The sequence below is a fragment of the Engystomops pustulosus genome, chromosome 3 (genome assembly GCF_040894005.1).
Source record: "Engystomops pustulosus chromosome 3, aEngPut4.maternal, whole genome shotgun sequence".
NCBI classification, from domain to species: Eukaryota; Metazoa; Chordata; class Amphibia; order Anura; family Leptodactylidae; genus Engystomops; species Engystomops pustulosus.
Window position 1 is genome coordinate 36,626,283 of NC_092413.1, and position 17,176 is coordinate 36,643,458.

Here is a 17,176-nt window from a genome sequence, read left to right on the forward strand (position 1 = left end):
CATAGAACTGTCCCAAAGAACTGGTCAAAAGATAAATAACCCCCATTGTCTATTTTCTGTCTGGGATTTTTTTCAAAAAGTCTCAAAATGCGTAAAAAAATCTCAGCACATAGACCAGCAGGGGACTGTAATGACTATGAGATTTTTTATGAGACTTTTTGAAAAAGTCTCAAGTCAGTAATCTGGCTTTGCACGGTGTTGCACTAGCAGTTATGTTTAGGCCAGATTAATGAAGAGGTCTATATAGTCCTGTGAGACTTTTTAGCAGTGAAAAGTCTCAAAAACCTTCAATGTGACTACTTTGAGACTTTTTTACACCAGGAAAACCAATGATAAAGAACCCCCGGATATCTCTATTTAGCCGAGGGAAAAGCCTGGTGAGGAAATAATATTCCTAAGGATAAAAGCACCCCCATTTTTTTCTCCTCGAAGATCTACCACAAAAGATTAATAAGGAAACAATGCAACTACTTAAAAAAAACACCAAGCGTTTTATATTGGCAAAGCTTTTATCCACAATATAGAATTTCTCCCCATAGTAAATTCTAAGGTTTTATATATTACATGTTCTCCTTCCGTTTCCCACCGACTGTAGTCAGTACTAATCAATCACATCTTGAAGGAACATATTACTGAGGGGGTTTTGTATAGATCCTGGAAGCAGCACTGGCTGAAGCAACATGTAAGCACCGTCATGCCGTCTCTCCCAGAGCAGCAAATCAACTGAAAGTGGTTATGTGTTTAATGACCTAAATCCTACTGCTTGTTGCCTTGGTGCTTGTGTATAGCTCTGTCATGGTAGATGATAATGTACTTAACTACCATCTGTATTCATTTCTATCAAAGGCAACCTATTACTGAAAGTTCTTTTTGTGGACAGTAAACAGCAATATGTCTTAGTCACAGACACGTAGGAAGAATAAGGTTTTTGCGCTCAGGAACATTTTTTGGCAATCTCATTGTGCCAAATATATCTGACAATGTTTACTCTTCTGATAAACTTGCCTTAAAAAAAAAATCAACAGCAAGATTTCACTGTTCTGGGTGGTGAAAATATATAGTTCATTATCCCGCCAACATACTTTTTTTTGTTAATCAGATCCCCAGCATGATCACATGAGATCGCTGGGGATAGAGGGAAGTTACAGCCAGGGTTTTTATTCCTGCAGCGGCCACTGCTGGAGAAATGTGGAACTGCATGGCAACCAGTTAAGGGCCCTTTTCTGTTTTTTCATGTCCATTTTTCACTCCCCACCTTCAAAAATCTATAACTTTTTTATTTTTACACGTAAAGAGCTGTGTGACGGCTTGTTTTTTGTGTAACAAATTGCACTTCATAGTGATGGTATTAAATATTCCATGCCATGTACTCGGAAGCGGGAAACAAATTCCAAATGCAGTAAAAATGGTGAAAAACCGCATTTGCGCCATTTTCTTGTGGGCTTGGTCTTTCACTGAGCGCCCCAAATGACATGTCTACTTTATTCTTTGGGACGGTACGATTAAGGGGATACCAAATTTGTATAGGTTTTATAATGTTTTCATACATTAACAAAAATTAAAACCTCCTGTACAAAAAATATTTTTTTGATTTTGCCAAATTCAGGTGCTAATAACTTTTTTTATACTTTGGTGTACGGAGCTGTGGGTGGTGTCATTTTTTGCGAAATTTGATAATATTTTCAATTACCGTATAAACTCCTGTATAAGCCGAGTATTTAAGCAGAAAAAATGTGCTGAAAAACCTTGCCTCGGCTTATACACGAGTCAATGATAAAAAAAAATAAATTAATACTCACCCTCCGGTGTCCCCGATGTTCCTTGCGGCTCCCGGCGGCTCCCGATCCCTGTCGCGGCTCCCAGCGGCTCCCCGTGTCTTCTCTTCTGTCTTTTCTAGCTGGCAGAGTCGCGTTCATGCGATCTGCCGGCCGTCGCACACTGTGATGCGACGCTGTCGCCGCGGATGACGTCATCCGCGACAGTGCTGCATCACAGTGAGTGACGGCCGGCGCGATCTCCCGGCCAGAAAAGATTGAAGAGTGAAGAAGCCGCTAGAAGCCGCGATGGGAATCGGAAGCCGCCAGGAGCCGCGATGAACATCGGGACAACGGAGAGTGAGTATTAAATTTATTTCTTTATCTGTATACTAATAGGGGCTGCTGTATACTACTGGGGGCAGGCTGTATACTACTGGGGACAAGCTGTATACTACTGGGGGCAGTGCTGTATACTACTGGGGGCAGGCTGTGTACTACTGGGGGCAGGCTGTATACTACTGGGGGCAGGGTGTATACTACTGGGGGCAGGCTGTATACTACTGGGGGCAAGCTGTATACTACTGGGGGCAGGCTGTATACTGCAAGGGGACAAGCTGTATACTACTGGGGGCAGGCTGTATACTACTGGGGGCAAGTTGTATACTACTGGGGGCAAGCTGTATACTACATGGGGGCTGGTTGGCTGTATACTACATGGGGGCTGGCTGTATACTACACCCTCGGCTTATACTCGAGTCAATAGGTTTTCCTACTATTCGGTGGTAAAATTAGGAGTCTCGGCTTATACTCGGGTCGGCTTATATTCGAGTATATACGGTATATCATTTTTAGGACCGTACGACCTTTTGATCACTTTTTATAGGTTTTTTTATATTTTTCAAAATGGCAAAAAAGTGCCATTTTCGACTTTGGGCGCTATTTTCCATTACGGGGTTAAACGCATTGAAAAACCGTTATCATATTTTGATAGATCGGGCATTTTCGGACACGTCGATACCTAATGTGTTTATGATTTTTACTGTTTATTTATATTTATGTCAGTCCTAGGGAAATGGGGGGTGATTTGAAATTTTAGGTTTTTTTTACTAATTTTTTTTTTAAACTTTTTTTTATTTTTATTTTTACTATTTTTCAGACTCCCTAGGGTACTTTAACCCTAGGTTGTCTGATCGATCCTATCATATACTGCCATACTACAGCACATTGTAATGAAGGGCTTAAAACAAAATAGCTTCGGGTCTTCGGAAGACCCGAGGCTACCATGGAGACGGATTGCCACTCCCCAATGATGTCACGGGGAGCGGCGATCCCAGGCAAGATGGCGGCGCCCATGCGCCGCTATCTTTTTGAGGCTGCCGGCAGCTTTGCCGGCAGCCATCGCTGTGATAACACCCGCGATCGGTGCTAGCAATATGCAGCAAAGACTTACCGGCTGTGGAGAGGGCTCAGCCCGTGAGCCCTCTCCATGCAGCGTGACTCGACCGCCGCCGTGAATACAAGGCGGGCGGTCGCGAACCAGCTAAAAAATTTAATAGTTTCATAGTATTCTAGCAAGGGTTTCAGAGTTATAGATTTGTTCCAGAATCTCCCTTCTTAAAAGGAAATCACATCTATGATGTCTGTTCGCCTAATATGGTTGAAGTAAATTGGAGTGTCCTTCAGCTGCACTGGTCCACTTTACCATGTGTAGCCATATAAATTCATGCATAAACAGACAAGTAGTGTAAGGAGCACATTGTCCAATTTGTGTGGACAGTGCCAGTGTATTATCTGTGCCAGCATCATCCTCAGTCAACAAGGTGCAGCTGAGGATGCATTGTTTAAAATTGTTTTGTCTGAACACTGGTTTATTCCTCCTCCTGGTCTATTCCTCATAATTGATTCATTACCTTCCACACCTAGTAGTGCCCTTTCTAGTTCGGCAACAGTTAACCTGAAGTGATGGACAGAATCTTTATCCTATACGGATTGTTGGTCATGGGAACCTACCCTCATTGTTTGTTATAGTTCACACTTGACCAAGCTTATTATTCTGTGTTTATTCTGTCTGCTTACATCTGGTTTCTTCTGAACCCCTTGGCTTGTCTTCGTAATTATACTTCTGTCTATCGATTAGGTACTTCACTGACCTCTAGGTTTTTGACTCAGATTTGGTAACTTTCTTATTCATTTGTTTGTCTTGTACTCATCTGCAGTTATCGCTAAGAATAAAGAAGGGACTGTCACCCAGTTAGTGGCTACCGCCAAAGTGGTTTTGATTGAGAAAGTAGGGAAAGTCTGGTGGGTTCAGTTTCAGGGTGCCCAGTGTGTGTCCATCTTTCTGTTCCAAGTCTACCCCTTACATCCAGGCTGTGTGGGACACACACACTTAACAAAAAGAAGGGTATAAATCAAACATCGAGGAACTTCAGTCAGTATCAAACGAGATGTTACCCCCCTCCCCAACACTTACAATAATGTTATATCACAATTTTATGAATTTTTTTTAAGCTCAATTATCGCTCTAACAGTTTTCCTACTTATATTGGACTTTGTGATTCTGGATGCCAATGGCACTGGAGGGGTCTGTAGTTCACTGATAATCTATTAATATACTATTGGTGTAGGCTGAGCGTCTGAATGTCTTCTACTTGTTAGACTTTTTGACTTGTGTGTATTTTTATTAATTTCTGGTTAATAACGTATAGAACGGATGTAGCACCATTGTCATGCACAGGACACAGTCCAGTGCCCCTCACAGCAAATCCTACTGCCTGCCGCTGTGAGAAGCAGAACAACAATATTTTATTCACGTTACATTGAAAAATATTTGCATTAAGTGATAATTCAACAAAGCTAAGACACATAAATACACAGGCAATGGAAACTAAAACTTTCAGACATCAGAAAAAAACAGTCAGAACAGAAAAGTAAAAAATGTCCACAGAAAGCAATCACATGAGGAGGAGATCAGCACATACAGGGCATCATTACAAAAGCCACCAGGGAAGGAAACATGTAGAAGGCAAAAGGGAAAAATGGGGAAGCAATTGACCGGTTGCACCTAGAGAACAAGGAAAGGCAACCTTTAGCAATCCTACTTGTTGCTGAACTACACGTCCCATCATTGTCAGTTAGTGATGGGAGGAAAGTACTGGGACGTCCCATCCAGCAATGCTTGGGACTGCATAAGATTGCCTGATCTTGCAGTAAAAGGCAGGGGGGTGGTCAGCAGACCAGAAACAAAGGCCTGTAGGTTGGATGACACATGCAATGAAGGGGGGTGGGGGTTGTAAGAGGCAAGCCACGGCAGACAGACTATCATAGAAGTTAATGTATGAAAAAGCTTACTTCATTTAGAAAGCTCACTAATTGGTCTACCGTTAAATAATCAGATTTTTCTCCATTGCTGAAAAGAAATTTATTAGAGTAAGTCATTTTCCATAGAACACAGACATGTAGTTTTATATATAGAAAATCTTATGACACACTGATGTAACAGCATCGAAAGAAAGTGCTAAATCGTTAGTTTTACAATGTATCCTGAAAAAACTATGTTTAAAGGAGAACATCTAACAAAATATATGTTTTTTACCACTACAGGGAACTTACTGGGCAAAATGGGCAACTGGGCTTAGGAGTCTTAGCGGGTAGAGAGGAGAGGACCTGATGTTTCAGTTCAGGTTTTGGCCATGTGACCCAGAAACTGACGCCCCTAGTAATTAGCCAAGGCTATGATTGGCCCGGGGTATCCAAACCCGAACGTAAACGTTGCGTCTGCTCATCTCTATTAGGGTTTCTTTGGAGAGTCTGGTAAAGATTTTGGATAGGAGCCCAGAAACTTTAAATAGAAAGTGTACCATAAGCAAAAAAGAATAGTGGGACCGGCACCACCCTCTCCACACAACCCGAACTCAGTGGCGTCCCAGAGTGTGAACTGGCGTCAAATCGCTGCTCCCCGGAGGTGCATGTGTGAATGCACAGTGAATCAAATAATCCCACGAGAAGAGAAAACACGGCACTCACTGGTATGTGCAACGTTGAAGTCTTTATTCGGACGGACACAGGACAGGAGTGATGCACGCCACGACTAGGCGACGGGCCGTTTCGCGCACAAAGCGCTTCCTCAAGCCTCAGAGGAAGCTTGAGGAAGCGCTTTGTGCGCGAAACGGCCCGTCGCCTAGTCGTGGCGTGCATCACTCCTGTCCTGTGTCCGTCCGAATAAAGACTTCAACGTTGCACATACCGGTGAGTGCCGTGTTTTCTCTTCTCGTGGGATTATTTAAATAGAAAGTGATAGTATATCACTTCATTTGTCTTCACTTATCGATCAATCTAGGGCCCACTCTCAAACACCTAACTGGTCCACACAAAAAAGAGTGGAAGGAGTGGCATGGTGACTCTACTGACCATCCCCCGCACAGAGAATGGAGAGGTGTTACAGTTCACTGCGTAGAGGTAAAAGCAACGTTATTGGCCAATGGGTTCTCTCATGCAAAATTCCCATTAAAAAAAAACTAAAAGAGGTAGGTCTACTACTGTCTATAATACCATCTACTATCCATCATATAAGCAGGAGATGTGTCTTGTTAGAAGCATTGGGCTTGAAACTACTTCATTGGAAATAGCAGAGCTTTGGGTGTGAGTGCTTTAGGATACAACCTGGAACTACCTCATTAGCATACAGATTAAACTGGGAAGATTTCGGAAACAGCTTAAAGGACAGCAATAAAGGTATGTGGGCAATCATGCCAGCATATTCTAACACTTGATGTCTGTGGTAGACTCACTTTAAATAGATTTTCTAGCTGTTCTCACTTAACAAGTACAGGCGACTCCTAGGTTCGCACAAGATGTGTTCTATAGGGTTGTCATTAAGTTGAATTTGTATGTTAGTCTAGACTAAATATTTTCTTGTCCCTGTGACAATTGGATTTTCAAAATTTTTGATTGTCATAGGCACAAGGATTAACAATAAAGCTTCAATGCAGACACTGTACAGTTGACCATTTTAGCCCAAGACTAAAATATAGTAAATTACTGGCATCTAGGGAGCTTCACCAGAGGACACAGTGGGGAGAGAGGTCCATTTGTAAGTAGGAGTCATCTGTAAGTCTGGTGTTCTTAAAGGAAACCTACCATCAAAATCAAATAAGATAAACCAGGGGCACTTACTCATAGATTCAGGCAATCTTATATTTGTTATCCATGGACTCACAGGTTGTTACACTGCCTCACCTTCCCTCCTGCATCATCAGCACTTCCCCCTCCCTCAGCCTGATGTAATCTCAGTGCAGTAGAGGAAGTTCCAGCACACAGTGGGAGAAGGAAGGGCTCCTGCACAGTGTATCAGCCTTTGAAACCACACCACGAAGGAACTCTGGTAACAACCCCTTCAGGCTCATAAGAAAAAATTTTAAGATTGATTTTAGTAGTAAGGCAGCCATGGATAACAAATATAAGAAGATTGGAACAGTCACAGTGCCCGGATCTATTAGTAAGTGTCCCTGGTTTATCATTCTTGATTTTGATAGGGTAGATTCCCTTTAAGTGGGGGACTGTCTGTAAATGATACTATAAAACCTTTAAGGCAAAATTATCATGGATGTGCTTAGGCAAAAGTAGTCTATTAATTTGCTGTTTTTATTAGTTTACAAGGTTTGTTAATATCTAAGCCAGTTAATCTGTAGATCGTTAGTAACAGCCAGACCGAAAACAAGTGTCAAGTACATCTGTTTCATGCCAGATTTAATGGTCTCAATTATAATGCTATAAAAATATTGCAAACACTTTAAAGCAGGTAAATAGGACCTTTTTATCTATAGATGTGTTTTTAATACAGAATATTAGTCAAATCCATACAAAATTCTACTTACATTTTTTTAAACAGCTCTTCAATGTCAGTTCTGGGGCAAATCTTTTGTGTTAGTTCATAGAACTTCTCAAATGTGAAGGCAGAGGGCTCAATTTCATCATTCTGCAAAATAAAAAATATGGGAGATTTTTCATAAGTATTTGTTAAAGGGGATGGGCTGTCGGGGCAGATATAAGGAAAAAAGAGTGTACAGAACATGCTCTGGCTCCCATATCAAAGCTGATTCAGGCCATCATGGCTGTCTGAAACCAAGGCCAACACCAGGGGCGTAACTAGGATAGACAGGACCCCATAGCAGACTTCTGAATGGGGCCCCCTTCCCGTTTTAAATTTTGCATATTACACTCACATATAAAAACACACATGTATATACCTATATACATAAGCATACAGTTCATACACACACATTTATACACTCTTACACACATACACATCACATATACACATAGGGTCTAATACAAACGTACAGCATATCCTTTATTCTTTATTGTCAGGTTGAATGACGGGGCCCCCTTGACACTGTGGGCCCCATAGCGGCTGCTATGGCTGCTACCACTATAGATACGCCCCTGGCCAACACTTCCATCCCAGTCATTAGAGTCAGTGAACCATGATGTGGGAATGGGAAGCTGGAGCAGGATGAGTACACACTTTTCATATTCCTGCTTGCACCTTAGGGGATTTCAAATTAAACCAAAACACACATTCAAAGAAAAACAAGACATAACTAGTCAAAATCTCTGGTGTCCTCCATTCTGTTCCAGGTCCCTTTATAATTGTATTCCCCTTTCTAATGTGTTATACACATTCTTATACCAGTTCCCCCAATGAAACGAGATTGCAACACTTTTTAGAACTTTTTAAAAATGATACATCTGTCATTTTAAAAATGATACACAATGAGCCAGTGGCTCATTGTAATGTATAGTGTGCAGAAATGCCATATACTGTGATACAGTAGTATTGCAGTATATGGTAGGAACGGTCTGACCATCTAGGGTTAATGTACCCTAGAGGGTCAAAGAAATAGTGAAAAAAAAAAAGTGTAAAAAATGTAAAAAAAAATAATAAAATATTAAAAGTTCAAATCACTCCCCTTTCCCTAGAACTGATATAAAACATAAAAAACTGTAAAAATTACAGACACATTAGGTATCGCCGCATCCCAAAATGCCCGATCTATCAAAATATGAAAACAGTTATTTACAGCGGTGACCTCCGAGACAGGAAATGGCGCCCAAATGTCCAATACGTGACTTTTACACCTTTCTACATGACATAAAAAATGTAATAAAAAATGATCAAAATGTCGCACAGTCCTCAAAATGGTAGCAATGAAAATGTCGTCTCATTTCGCAAAAAATGACACCTCACACAGCTCCGTACCCCAAAGTATGAAAAAGTTATTAGCGGCAGAAGATGCCAAAATGTTTTTTTTTTCTTTTTTGTACACATTTGTTTAATTTTTGAAAATGTATTAAAAAGCAAGAAAACCTGGATAAATTTGGTATCACCGCGATCGTACCAAACCAAGGAATAAAGCAGAGGTGTTATTTGGAGCGCAAAGTTAAAGTCGTAAAAATGGAGCCCACAAGAACGTGACGCACACATGTTTTTTTTAAATTTTTCCACATTTGGAATTTTTTTCCGGCTTCCCACTACATGGCAGGGAATAATAAATAACATTAGGGGAAAGTTAATTTTTTTACACACAAAATAAGCCCTCACACAGCTCTGTACACGGAAAAATGAAAAACGTATGGATTTTTGAAGATGGAGAGCGAGAAATGTTGGACGCCAGAAGAAAGACCTAGAACCACACATTATTAAGTTCCCCCCATTGTATTCTTTCTCTGAGGCTGAACAAAGAAGACAAAAATACAAGAAACGTGAATGAGTACCTTTCCACTCGGAAGACCTAATTCTTTAAGAACTTGAAAGATCACTTTTTCTGTTTTCCCAGATGCAAATGTTCTTGTAATGCTGTGAAATAAAGAAACATATTAAGGGTTAACACTATATATATCAACAATCTATATCAACATTTCTGAAATAACAAGAAATTAAGGACTCTATTGGCTCACTCCTTTAAATGAGTTGTCTAGACCAAATTAATTCAGAATTGTGTTAAAATGATAAAAAAGAAAAAATAATAATAATGAATAACCCCTCCATTCCAGCACTATCCATCCAGTTCAGGTTGTTGAATCTCTCATGCATTTGTTGTCCTGCGATGTATAAGGAGAGGTTGCTGCTGAAGCCAATCACTAGCCTTACAGGTGTCCTTACTGACCTCTACACAGACACAGTCAGAGGCCAGTGATTGGTTGCCTCGTATTGCAGAGCATGGGATGTTCCAGCAGTCAACCCCCTTAAAGGGAACCTACCACCCCGATTCTACCTATAAAGGTAGAAGGGGTGGTAGGTGGATGGATGGGACGTGAGGATAGCCCTTTTTTGGGCTAATCCTCACGTCCCGGGTGTCTTTTACAAAACTTTATTACATCTATATGCAAATTTTTTTATGCGGCTACTGGGGCGTGGAGTAGCCGGACATGAGGCTACTAGTCGCGGCTACTCCACACCCCAGTAGCCGCGTTACTCCGCCTACCAGGTAATCTTCGGCGCGCAGCTCCTGGTAGCTGCGCGCCCTCGTCCGAGTCCCCCGGCTACTGCGCATGCGCAGTAGTTCCAGCCCCGGAGCCGAAGGCCTGCATTCTGCACATGCGCAGAAAGCAGGGAACCCGGACGAGGGCGCGCAGCTACCAGGAGCTGCGCGCCGAAGATTATCTGGTAGGTGGAGTAACGCGGCTACTGGGGTGTGGAGTAGCCGCGACTAGTAGCCTCATGTCCGGCATAAAAAAATTTGCTGCATAAAAAAATTTGCTTATAGATGTAATAAAGTTTTGTAAAAGACACCCGGGACGTGGGGATTAGCCCAAAAAAGGGCTATCCTCACGTCCCATCCATCCACCTACCACCCCTTCTACCTTTATAGGTAGAATCGGGGTGGTAGGTGCCCTTTAAACATTTAACCATTATCATGTGGATAGGGGAGGAATGCCATTTATGAGAAAATACCCTAACTTACTCAAGTAAGAAAGTAACAGTTAAACATTAACCTGTTAAAGGGAACCTGTCAGCAGCAATTATCCTAATAAACTAATACCAGAATGTTATAAAGGAGCTTAACAGCTTCCAGAATATGTTTCTTTCAGCTTCTGACGTGGGGAGAGCTTGACTTCAGCACTAAACTCTCCACTTCCACAACTGTATACAGTTTACCTCTCATTTTAAAGTCGATTTTCTGGATGATTCCACTACTATGGGTTATGGGAAAAACAGGATATGGAAGGTATTTAGCTGCTTGACGACATTATAGTAGTGGTTTATTATGTCACTTTCTGCTGATAGGTTCCTATTAAATGCTAACACTTCAGCCAAGAATGGTGGGCGAAAAAAATCTTTTTTTCTGAATCATCAGCCTGTGAGATACTGAGTATGTACTTAGTCCACAATTGAGTTGTAGGAGGATGCCAGTGCTCAGGAGTATAGTGTAAGCTTTGCAGAGAAGCGGTCTGTCAAGCAAATGACCCAGAACCAACAGCTCTTCCTGCTCTCCAGTCCTACATACAATGCTGAGCATTTTGGCTCTCACGTAATGCATGTTTTTACTGATTTCAAGGAAATCCAGTGTTATTTCTTAAAGAAGACCTGGCACCTAGACTGACATATTTGTCTATTCTAGTAAATAATTGGATTCCCCATCTAGAACATAACCCTGTGTTGTGAAAAGAAATCATGTCCTGTTAAATAATATGTCATACTGCTGATGTTCTCCCCTAGAAACATGGGTCTAGAGGACAATATTTTTGCAGTATCGTGCTGTCCAGAGGTATCATACAATAGTAGGGAGCCATAGGGATTAAATGCCATGGAACAGGTTCTGTACACACAAGTCTAGAATATAAAAATTAACCCCAAAATATGTCCAATACAATAAGAACAATAAATTAGCTACATTACTATTATTTATACTGTATAATATATGGATTTCTGTCATTCCTTACCTCCGCACTGGGATTTTTCCATTTACGTTGGTGAGAAATGTGAGCCTTATCCAGCTGAAATACACAAGAAGGCATCGTGTAAATTGTTATCATAACCATAAATATATCATATTTAATGAAAATATCTGCTGGTTTGTAATTTAGTTCCGCAAAACAAAAAGGAAACATCTCTGCTTGCTGTCAGCAAAGGAATCTGACGGTGTCCAGTAGTGGATTATAATATTGCCGGTTTGGGCAGTAGTCCAGGGCCCAAGCCAAACCACCCACCAAATTTTATACTGAGAAGCACCTTCACCCATAAAATCCTTGTACATCCTTCCTGCTCTTAATACACATAAACACAGGAGACATTTTTAGTCCTTTGAAGGTCCTGAATTCATAGTTTGAAAGCAGCAGAAGGGACGAACCCTCCATTCTCCAAGAAGCTTCATTCTAGTAAAATATGTAGGAAGTGATTCCAGACTTGTAGGAGCTATAATATTCGTACGGCCCACTGGCCATGGTAGTCGTAATCTGCCCCTGATGGTATCCAATGTAATAACGTAATAAAATGTTATTTTACACTCAGAAATCCAAGCTTTCCAATTTACATAGTCACCCACTGAATACTAAGAGGAAATGAAACACTATAGGAAATACAGGCAGTTCCCGGGTTACATACAAGATAGGGTCTGGAGGTTTGTTCTTAAGTTGAATTTGTATGTAAGTCGAAACTGTATATCTTATAATGGAAGTTCTAGAGAATTTCTTTTCTTTTGTCCCAGTGACAATTGGAGTTTCAAAATTTTTGGTGTAATTGGACCCAGAATTATCAATAAAGCTTCAGTACAGACACATTACAGCTGATCATTGCAGTCTGGGACTATAGTAAAGCATCCAGAGAGCTTCACCAGAGGTCACAGTGGGCAGAGGGGTCCGTCTGTAACTAAGGGTTGTCTGTAAGTCGGGTGTCCTTAAGTAGGGGACCGCCTGTAGCTATACTATTTTATCATGACAGAACAAAACTTGACTTAAAGGGGTGTCCCATTTCAGCAACTACATGTTATTGTATGTATAGTGAAACGTTATACAATTTTCCAATATACTTTCTGCATCAACTCCTCACAGTTTTCTAGATCTCTGATTCTTTTCATTCTATAGGAAGATTTATTGTTTATTTCCTTTGGATAAAAACCAGACCATGGTCATGTGATGTCACACAGGTGTGCGGCTCGTTATATCACTGGTCATGTGATGTCACACAGGTGTGCGGCTCGTTATATCACTGGTCTTGTGATGTCACACAGGTGTGCGGCTCGTTATATCACTGGTCATGTGATGTCACACAGGTGTGCGGCTCGTTATATCACTGGTCATGTGATGTCACACAGGTGTGCGGCTCGTTATATCACTGGTCATGTGATGTCACACAGGTGTGCGGCTCGTTATATCACTGGTCATGTGATGTCACACAGGTGTGCCTCTCGTTATATCACTGGTCTTGTGATGTCACACAGGTGTGCGGCTCGTTATATCACTGGTCATGTGATGTCACACAGGTGTGCGGCTCGTTATATCACTGGTCATGTGATGTCACACAGGTGTACGGCTCGTTATATCACTGGTCATGTGATGTCACACAGGTGTGCGGCTCGTTATATCACTGGTCATGTGATGTCACACAGGTGTGCGGCTCGTTATATCACTGGTCATGTGATGTCACACAGGTGTGCGGCTCGTTATATCACTGGTCATGTGATGTCACACAGGTGTGCCTCTCGTTATATCACTGGTCTTGTGATGTCACACAGGTGTGCGGCTCGTTATATCACTGGTCATGTGATGTCACACAGGTGTACGGCTCGTTATATCACTGGTCATGTGATGTCACACAGGTGTGCGGCTCGTTATATCACTGGTCATGTGATGTCACACAGGTGTGCGGCTCGTTATATCACTGGTCATGTGATGTCACACAGGTGTGCGGCTCGTTATATCACTGGTCATGTGATGTCACACAGGTGTGCGGCTCGTTATATCACTGGTCATGTGATGTCACACAGGTGTGCGGCTCGTTATATCACTGGTCTTGTGATGTCACACAGGTGTGCGGCTCGTTATATCACTGGTCATGTGATGTCACACAGGTGTGCGGCTCGTTATATCACTGGTCTTGTGATGTCACACAGGTGTGCGGCTCGTTATATCACTGGTCTTGTGATGTCACACAGGTGTGCGGCTCGTTATATCACTGGTCATGTGATGTCACACAGGTGTACGGCTCGTTATATCACTAGTCATGTGATGTCACACAGGTGTGCCGCTCGTTATATCACTGGTCTTGTGATGTCACACAGGCGCACAGCTCGTTATATCACTGGTCATGTGATGTCACACAGGTGTGCGGCTCGTTATATCACTGGTCTTGTGATGTCACACAGGTGTGCGGCTCGTTATATCACTGGTCATGTGATGTCACACAGGTGTGCGGCTCGTTATATCACTGGTCTTGTGATGTCACACAGGTGTGCGGCTCGTTATATCCATGGTCATGTGATGTCACACAGGTGTGCGGCTCGTTATATCACTGGTCATGTGATGTCACACAGGTGTGCGGCTCGTTATATCACTGGTCATGTGATGTCACACAGGTGTGCCGCTCGTTATATCACTGGTCTTGTGATGTCACACAGGTGTGCGGCTCGTTATATCCCTGGTCATGTGATGTCACACAGGTGTGCGGCTCGTTATATCCCTGGTCATGTGATGTCACACAGGTGTGCGGCTCGTTATATCACTGGTCTTGTGATGTCACACAGGTGTGCGGCTCGTTATATCCCTGGTCATGTGATGTCACACAGGTGTGCGGCTCGTTATATCACTGGTCATGTGATGTCACACAGGTGTGCCTCTCGTTATATCACTGGTCTTGTGATGTCACACAGCTGTGTGGCTCGTTATATCACTGGTCATGTGATGTCACACAGGTGTGCGGCTCGTTATATCACTGGTCTTGTGATGTCACACAGGTGTGCCTCTCGTTATATCACTGGTCTTGTGATGTCACACAGCTGTGTGGCTCGTTATATCACTGGTCATGTGATGTCACACAGGTGTGCGGCTCGTTATATCACTGGTCATGTGATGTCACGCAGGTGTGTGGCTCGTTATATCACTGGTCATGTGATGTCACACAGGTGTGCGGCTCGTTATATCACTGGTCATGTGACGTCACACAGGTACACGGCTCGTTATATCACTGGTCATGTGATGTCACACAGGTGTGCGGCTCCTTATATATCACTGGTCATGTGATGTCACACAGGTGTGCGGCTCGATATATTACTGGTCATGTGACGTCACACAGGTGCACGGCTCGTTATATCACTGGTCATGTGATGTCACACAGGTGTGCGGCTCCTTATATATCACTGGTCATGTGATGTCACACAGGTGTGCGGCTCGATATATTACTGGTCATGTGACGTCACACAGGTGCACGGCTCGTTATATCACTGGTCATGTGATCTCACACAGGTGTACGGCTCGATATATTACTGGTCATGTGATGTCACACAGGCTTGCGGCTCGTTAGTGTCCCACAGCTATAATTACTCTTTGTAATATAACGAGTTTTGCACCTGTGTGACATCACATGACCAGGGACTAGTGTTTATACACAGGAAATAAACAATGAATCTTTCTACAGCAGGACAGCGAGGAAATGATATGGAAAATTGTATAAAGTTTCACTATACAAACGATAACAATTATCATTCAACAGTAAAACACGCACAAAATTTTAATACTAAAGATTCTGAGTCCTTAACCCAAAAATTTGAGGGCCAAACATTTTGAAATAAGGATTTGGTCTTTAATTTTGAAAACTTTTCACCATCTCCACCTACTTCAACCTTTGCACGCTAATATAAGTGTGGCTTCACATATTTTACGCTCAGTTCATTTTTCCCCTAGTCCCCATTATTTCTAAGCAATCAGTGCTATAAGTTTTGGCACTCAGAATGCCGATTAGGCTTTCCACTAGTAGGTGGGTAGTCCAACGCCAACATGACACTAGAAAGCTTAAGTGCTTTGGTTTGTTTGGGGCAACGGAAAAAAAGTCTAATTGCACCAGAATCTGGTGTTTTGCCATGTTTTACATTCTAGCAAGGATTTTCAGTAAATCCATGGAATTGACAAACAATATAAAAATTAACAAAAAAAATCATCCAATGCAATATATCACATAGAATTATCTTTATTATAATGTAAACCACACAGAAAATTTAAAATCCTTTAAAACACATACAAATGTGTATTTCTATGTGCATAGTAATATGCACACTCTCCAAAACCCAATAAATATCCAACATGCACTACACACATCCTTCTTTTCTTTGGTAATGCTATTTGATGATTATTTTTGGATGTGTGGTATACTTAGTCTCTTTATATATTGAAACCACTAGTAGATATAATCAGTAGATCCCAGGCATTGCATTCAACATGCACATGATATCACCAAATACATATATACAGTATGTTGGAATACTTTTTTTCTGCATATGAAAAAGTGTAAAAAAAAAGGGTAATTTGTATTATTATTTTTTTTTACCTTAACCACACAATTTCAGTTTCCAATGGATAATATACGCCGTACAATTGCTTGTCCTGTGAATGGCATATGCCACACAATTGCAGGCTCCTATGGATGGAATACACCACACAATTGTAGGCTCCTATGGATGGAATACACCACACAATTGTAGGCTCCTATGGATGGAATACACCACACAATTGTAGGCTCCTATGGATGGAATACACCACACAATTGTAGGCTCCTATGGTTGGTATACACCACACAATTGTAGGCTCCTATGATTGGTATACACCACACAATTGTAGGCTCCTATGGTTGGTATACACCACACAATTGTAGGCTCCTATGGTTGGTATACACCACACAATTGTAGGCTCCCATGGTTGGTATACACCACACAATTGTAGGCTCCTATGGTTGGTATACACCACACAATTGTAGGCTCCTATGGTTGGTATACACCACACAATTGTAGGCTCCTATGGTTGGTATACACCACACAATTGCAGGCTCCTATGGTTGGTATACACCACACAATTGTAGGCTCCTATGGTTGGTATACACCACACAATTGTAGGCTCCCATGGTTGGTATACACCACACAATTGTAGGCTCCTATGGTTGGTATACACCACACAATTGTAGGCTCCTATGGATGGAATACACCACACAATTGTAGGCTCCTATGGATGGAATACACCACACAATTGTAGGCTCCTATGGATGGAATACACCACACAATTGTAGGCTCCTATGGTTGGTATACACCACACAATTGTAGGCTCCCATGGTTGGTATACACCACACAATTGTAGGCTCCTATGGTTGGTATACACCACACAATTGTAGGCTCCTATGGATGGAATACACCACACAATTGTAGGCTCCTATGGAT

General features: G+C 41.9%; 1 protein-coding gene across 5 annotated transcripts in view; it reads right to left on the minus strand.

The window, feature by feature from the left end:
* Window positions 1–17,176, minus strand: part of PLCB4 (phospholipase C beta 4) — a 233,484-nt gene that overhangs the window by 85,570 nt on the left and 130,738 nt on the right. For all 5 annotated transcript variants that reach the window (XM_072140486.1, XM_072140488.1, XM_072140487.1 and 2 more), the window contains 4 exons: window positions 11,703–11,756; window positions 9,534–9,615; window positions 7,634–7,734; window positions 5,109–5,166 (listed from right to left, as the gene is read on the minus strand). In XM_072140486.1, the coding sequence (XP_071996587.1) occupies window positions 5,109–5,166; window positions 7,634–7,734; window positions 9,534–9,615; window positions 11,703–11,756 (295 nt within the window). The remainder of the gene's footprint in view (window positions 1–5,108; window positions 5,167–7,633; window positions 7,735–9,533; window positions 9,616–11,702; window positions 11,757–17,176) is intronic.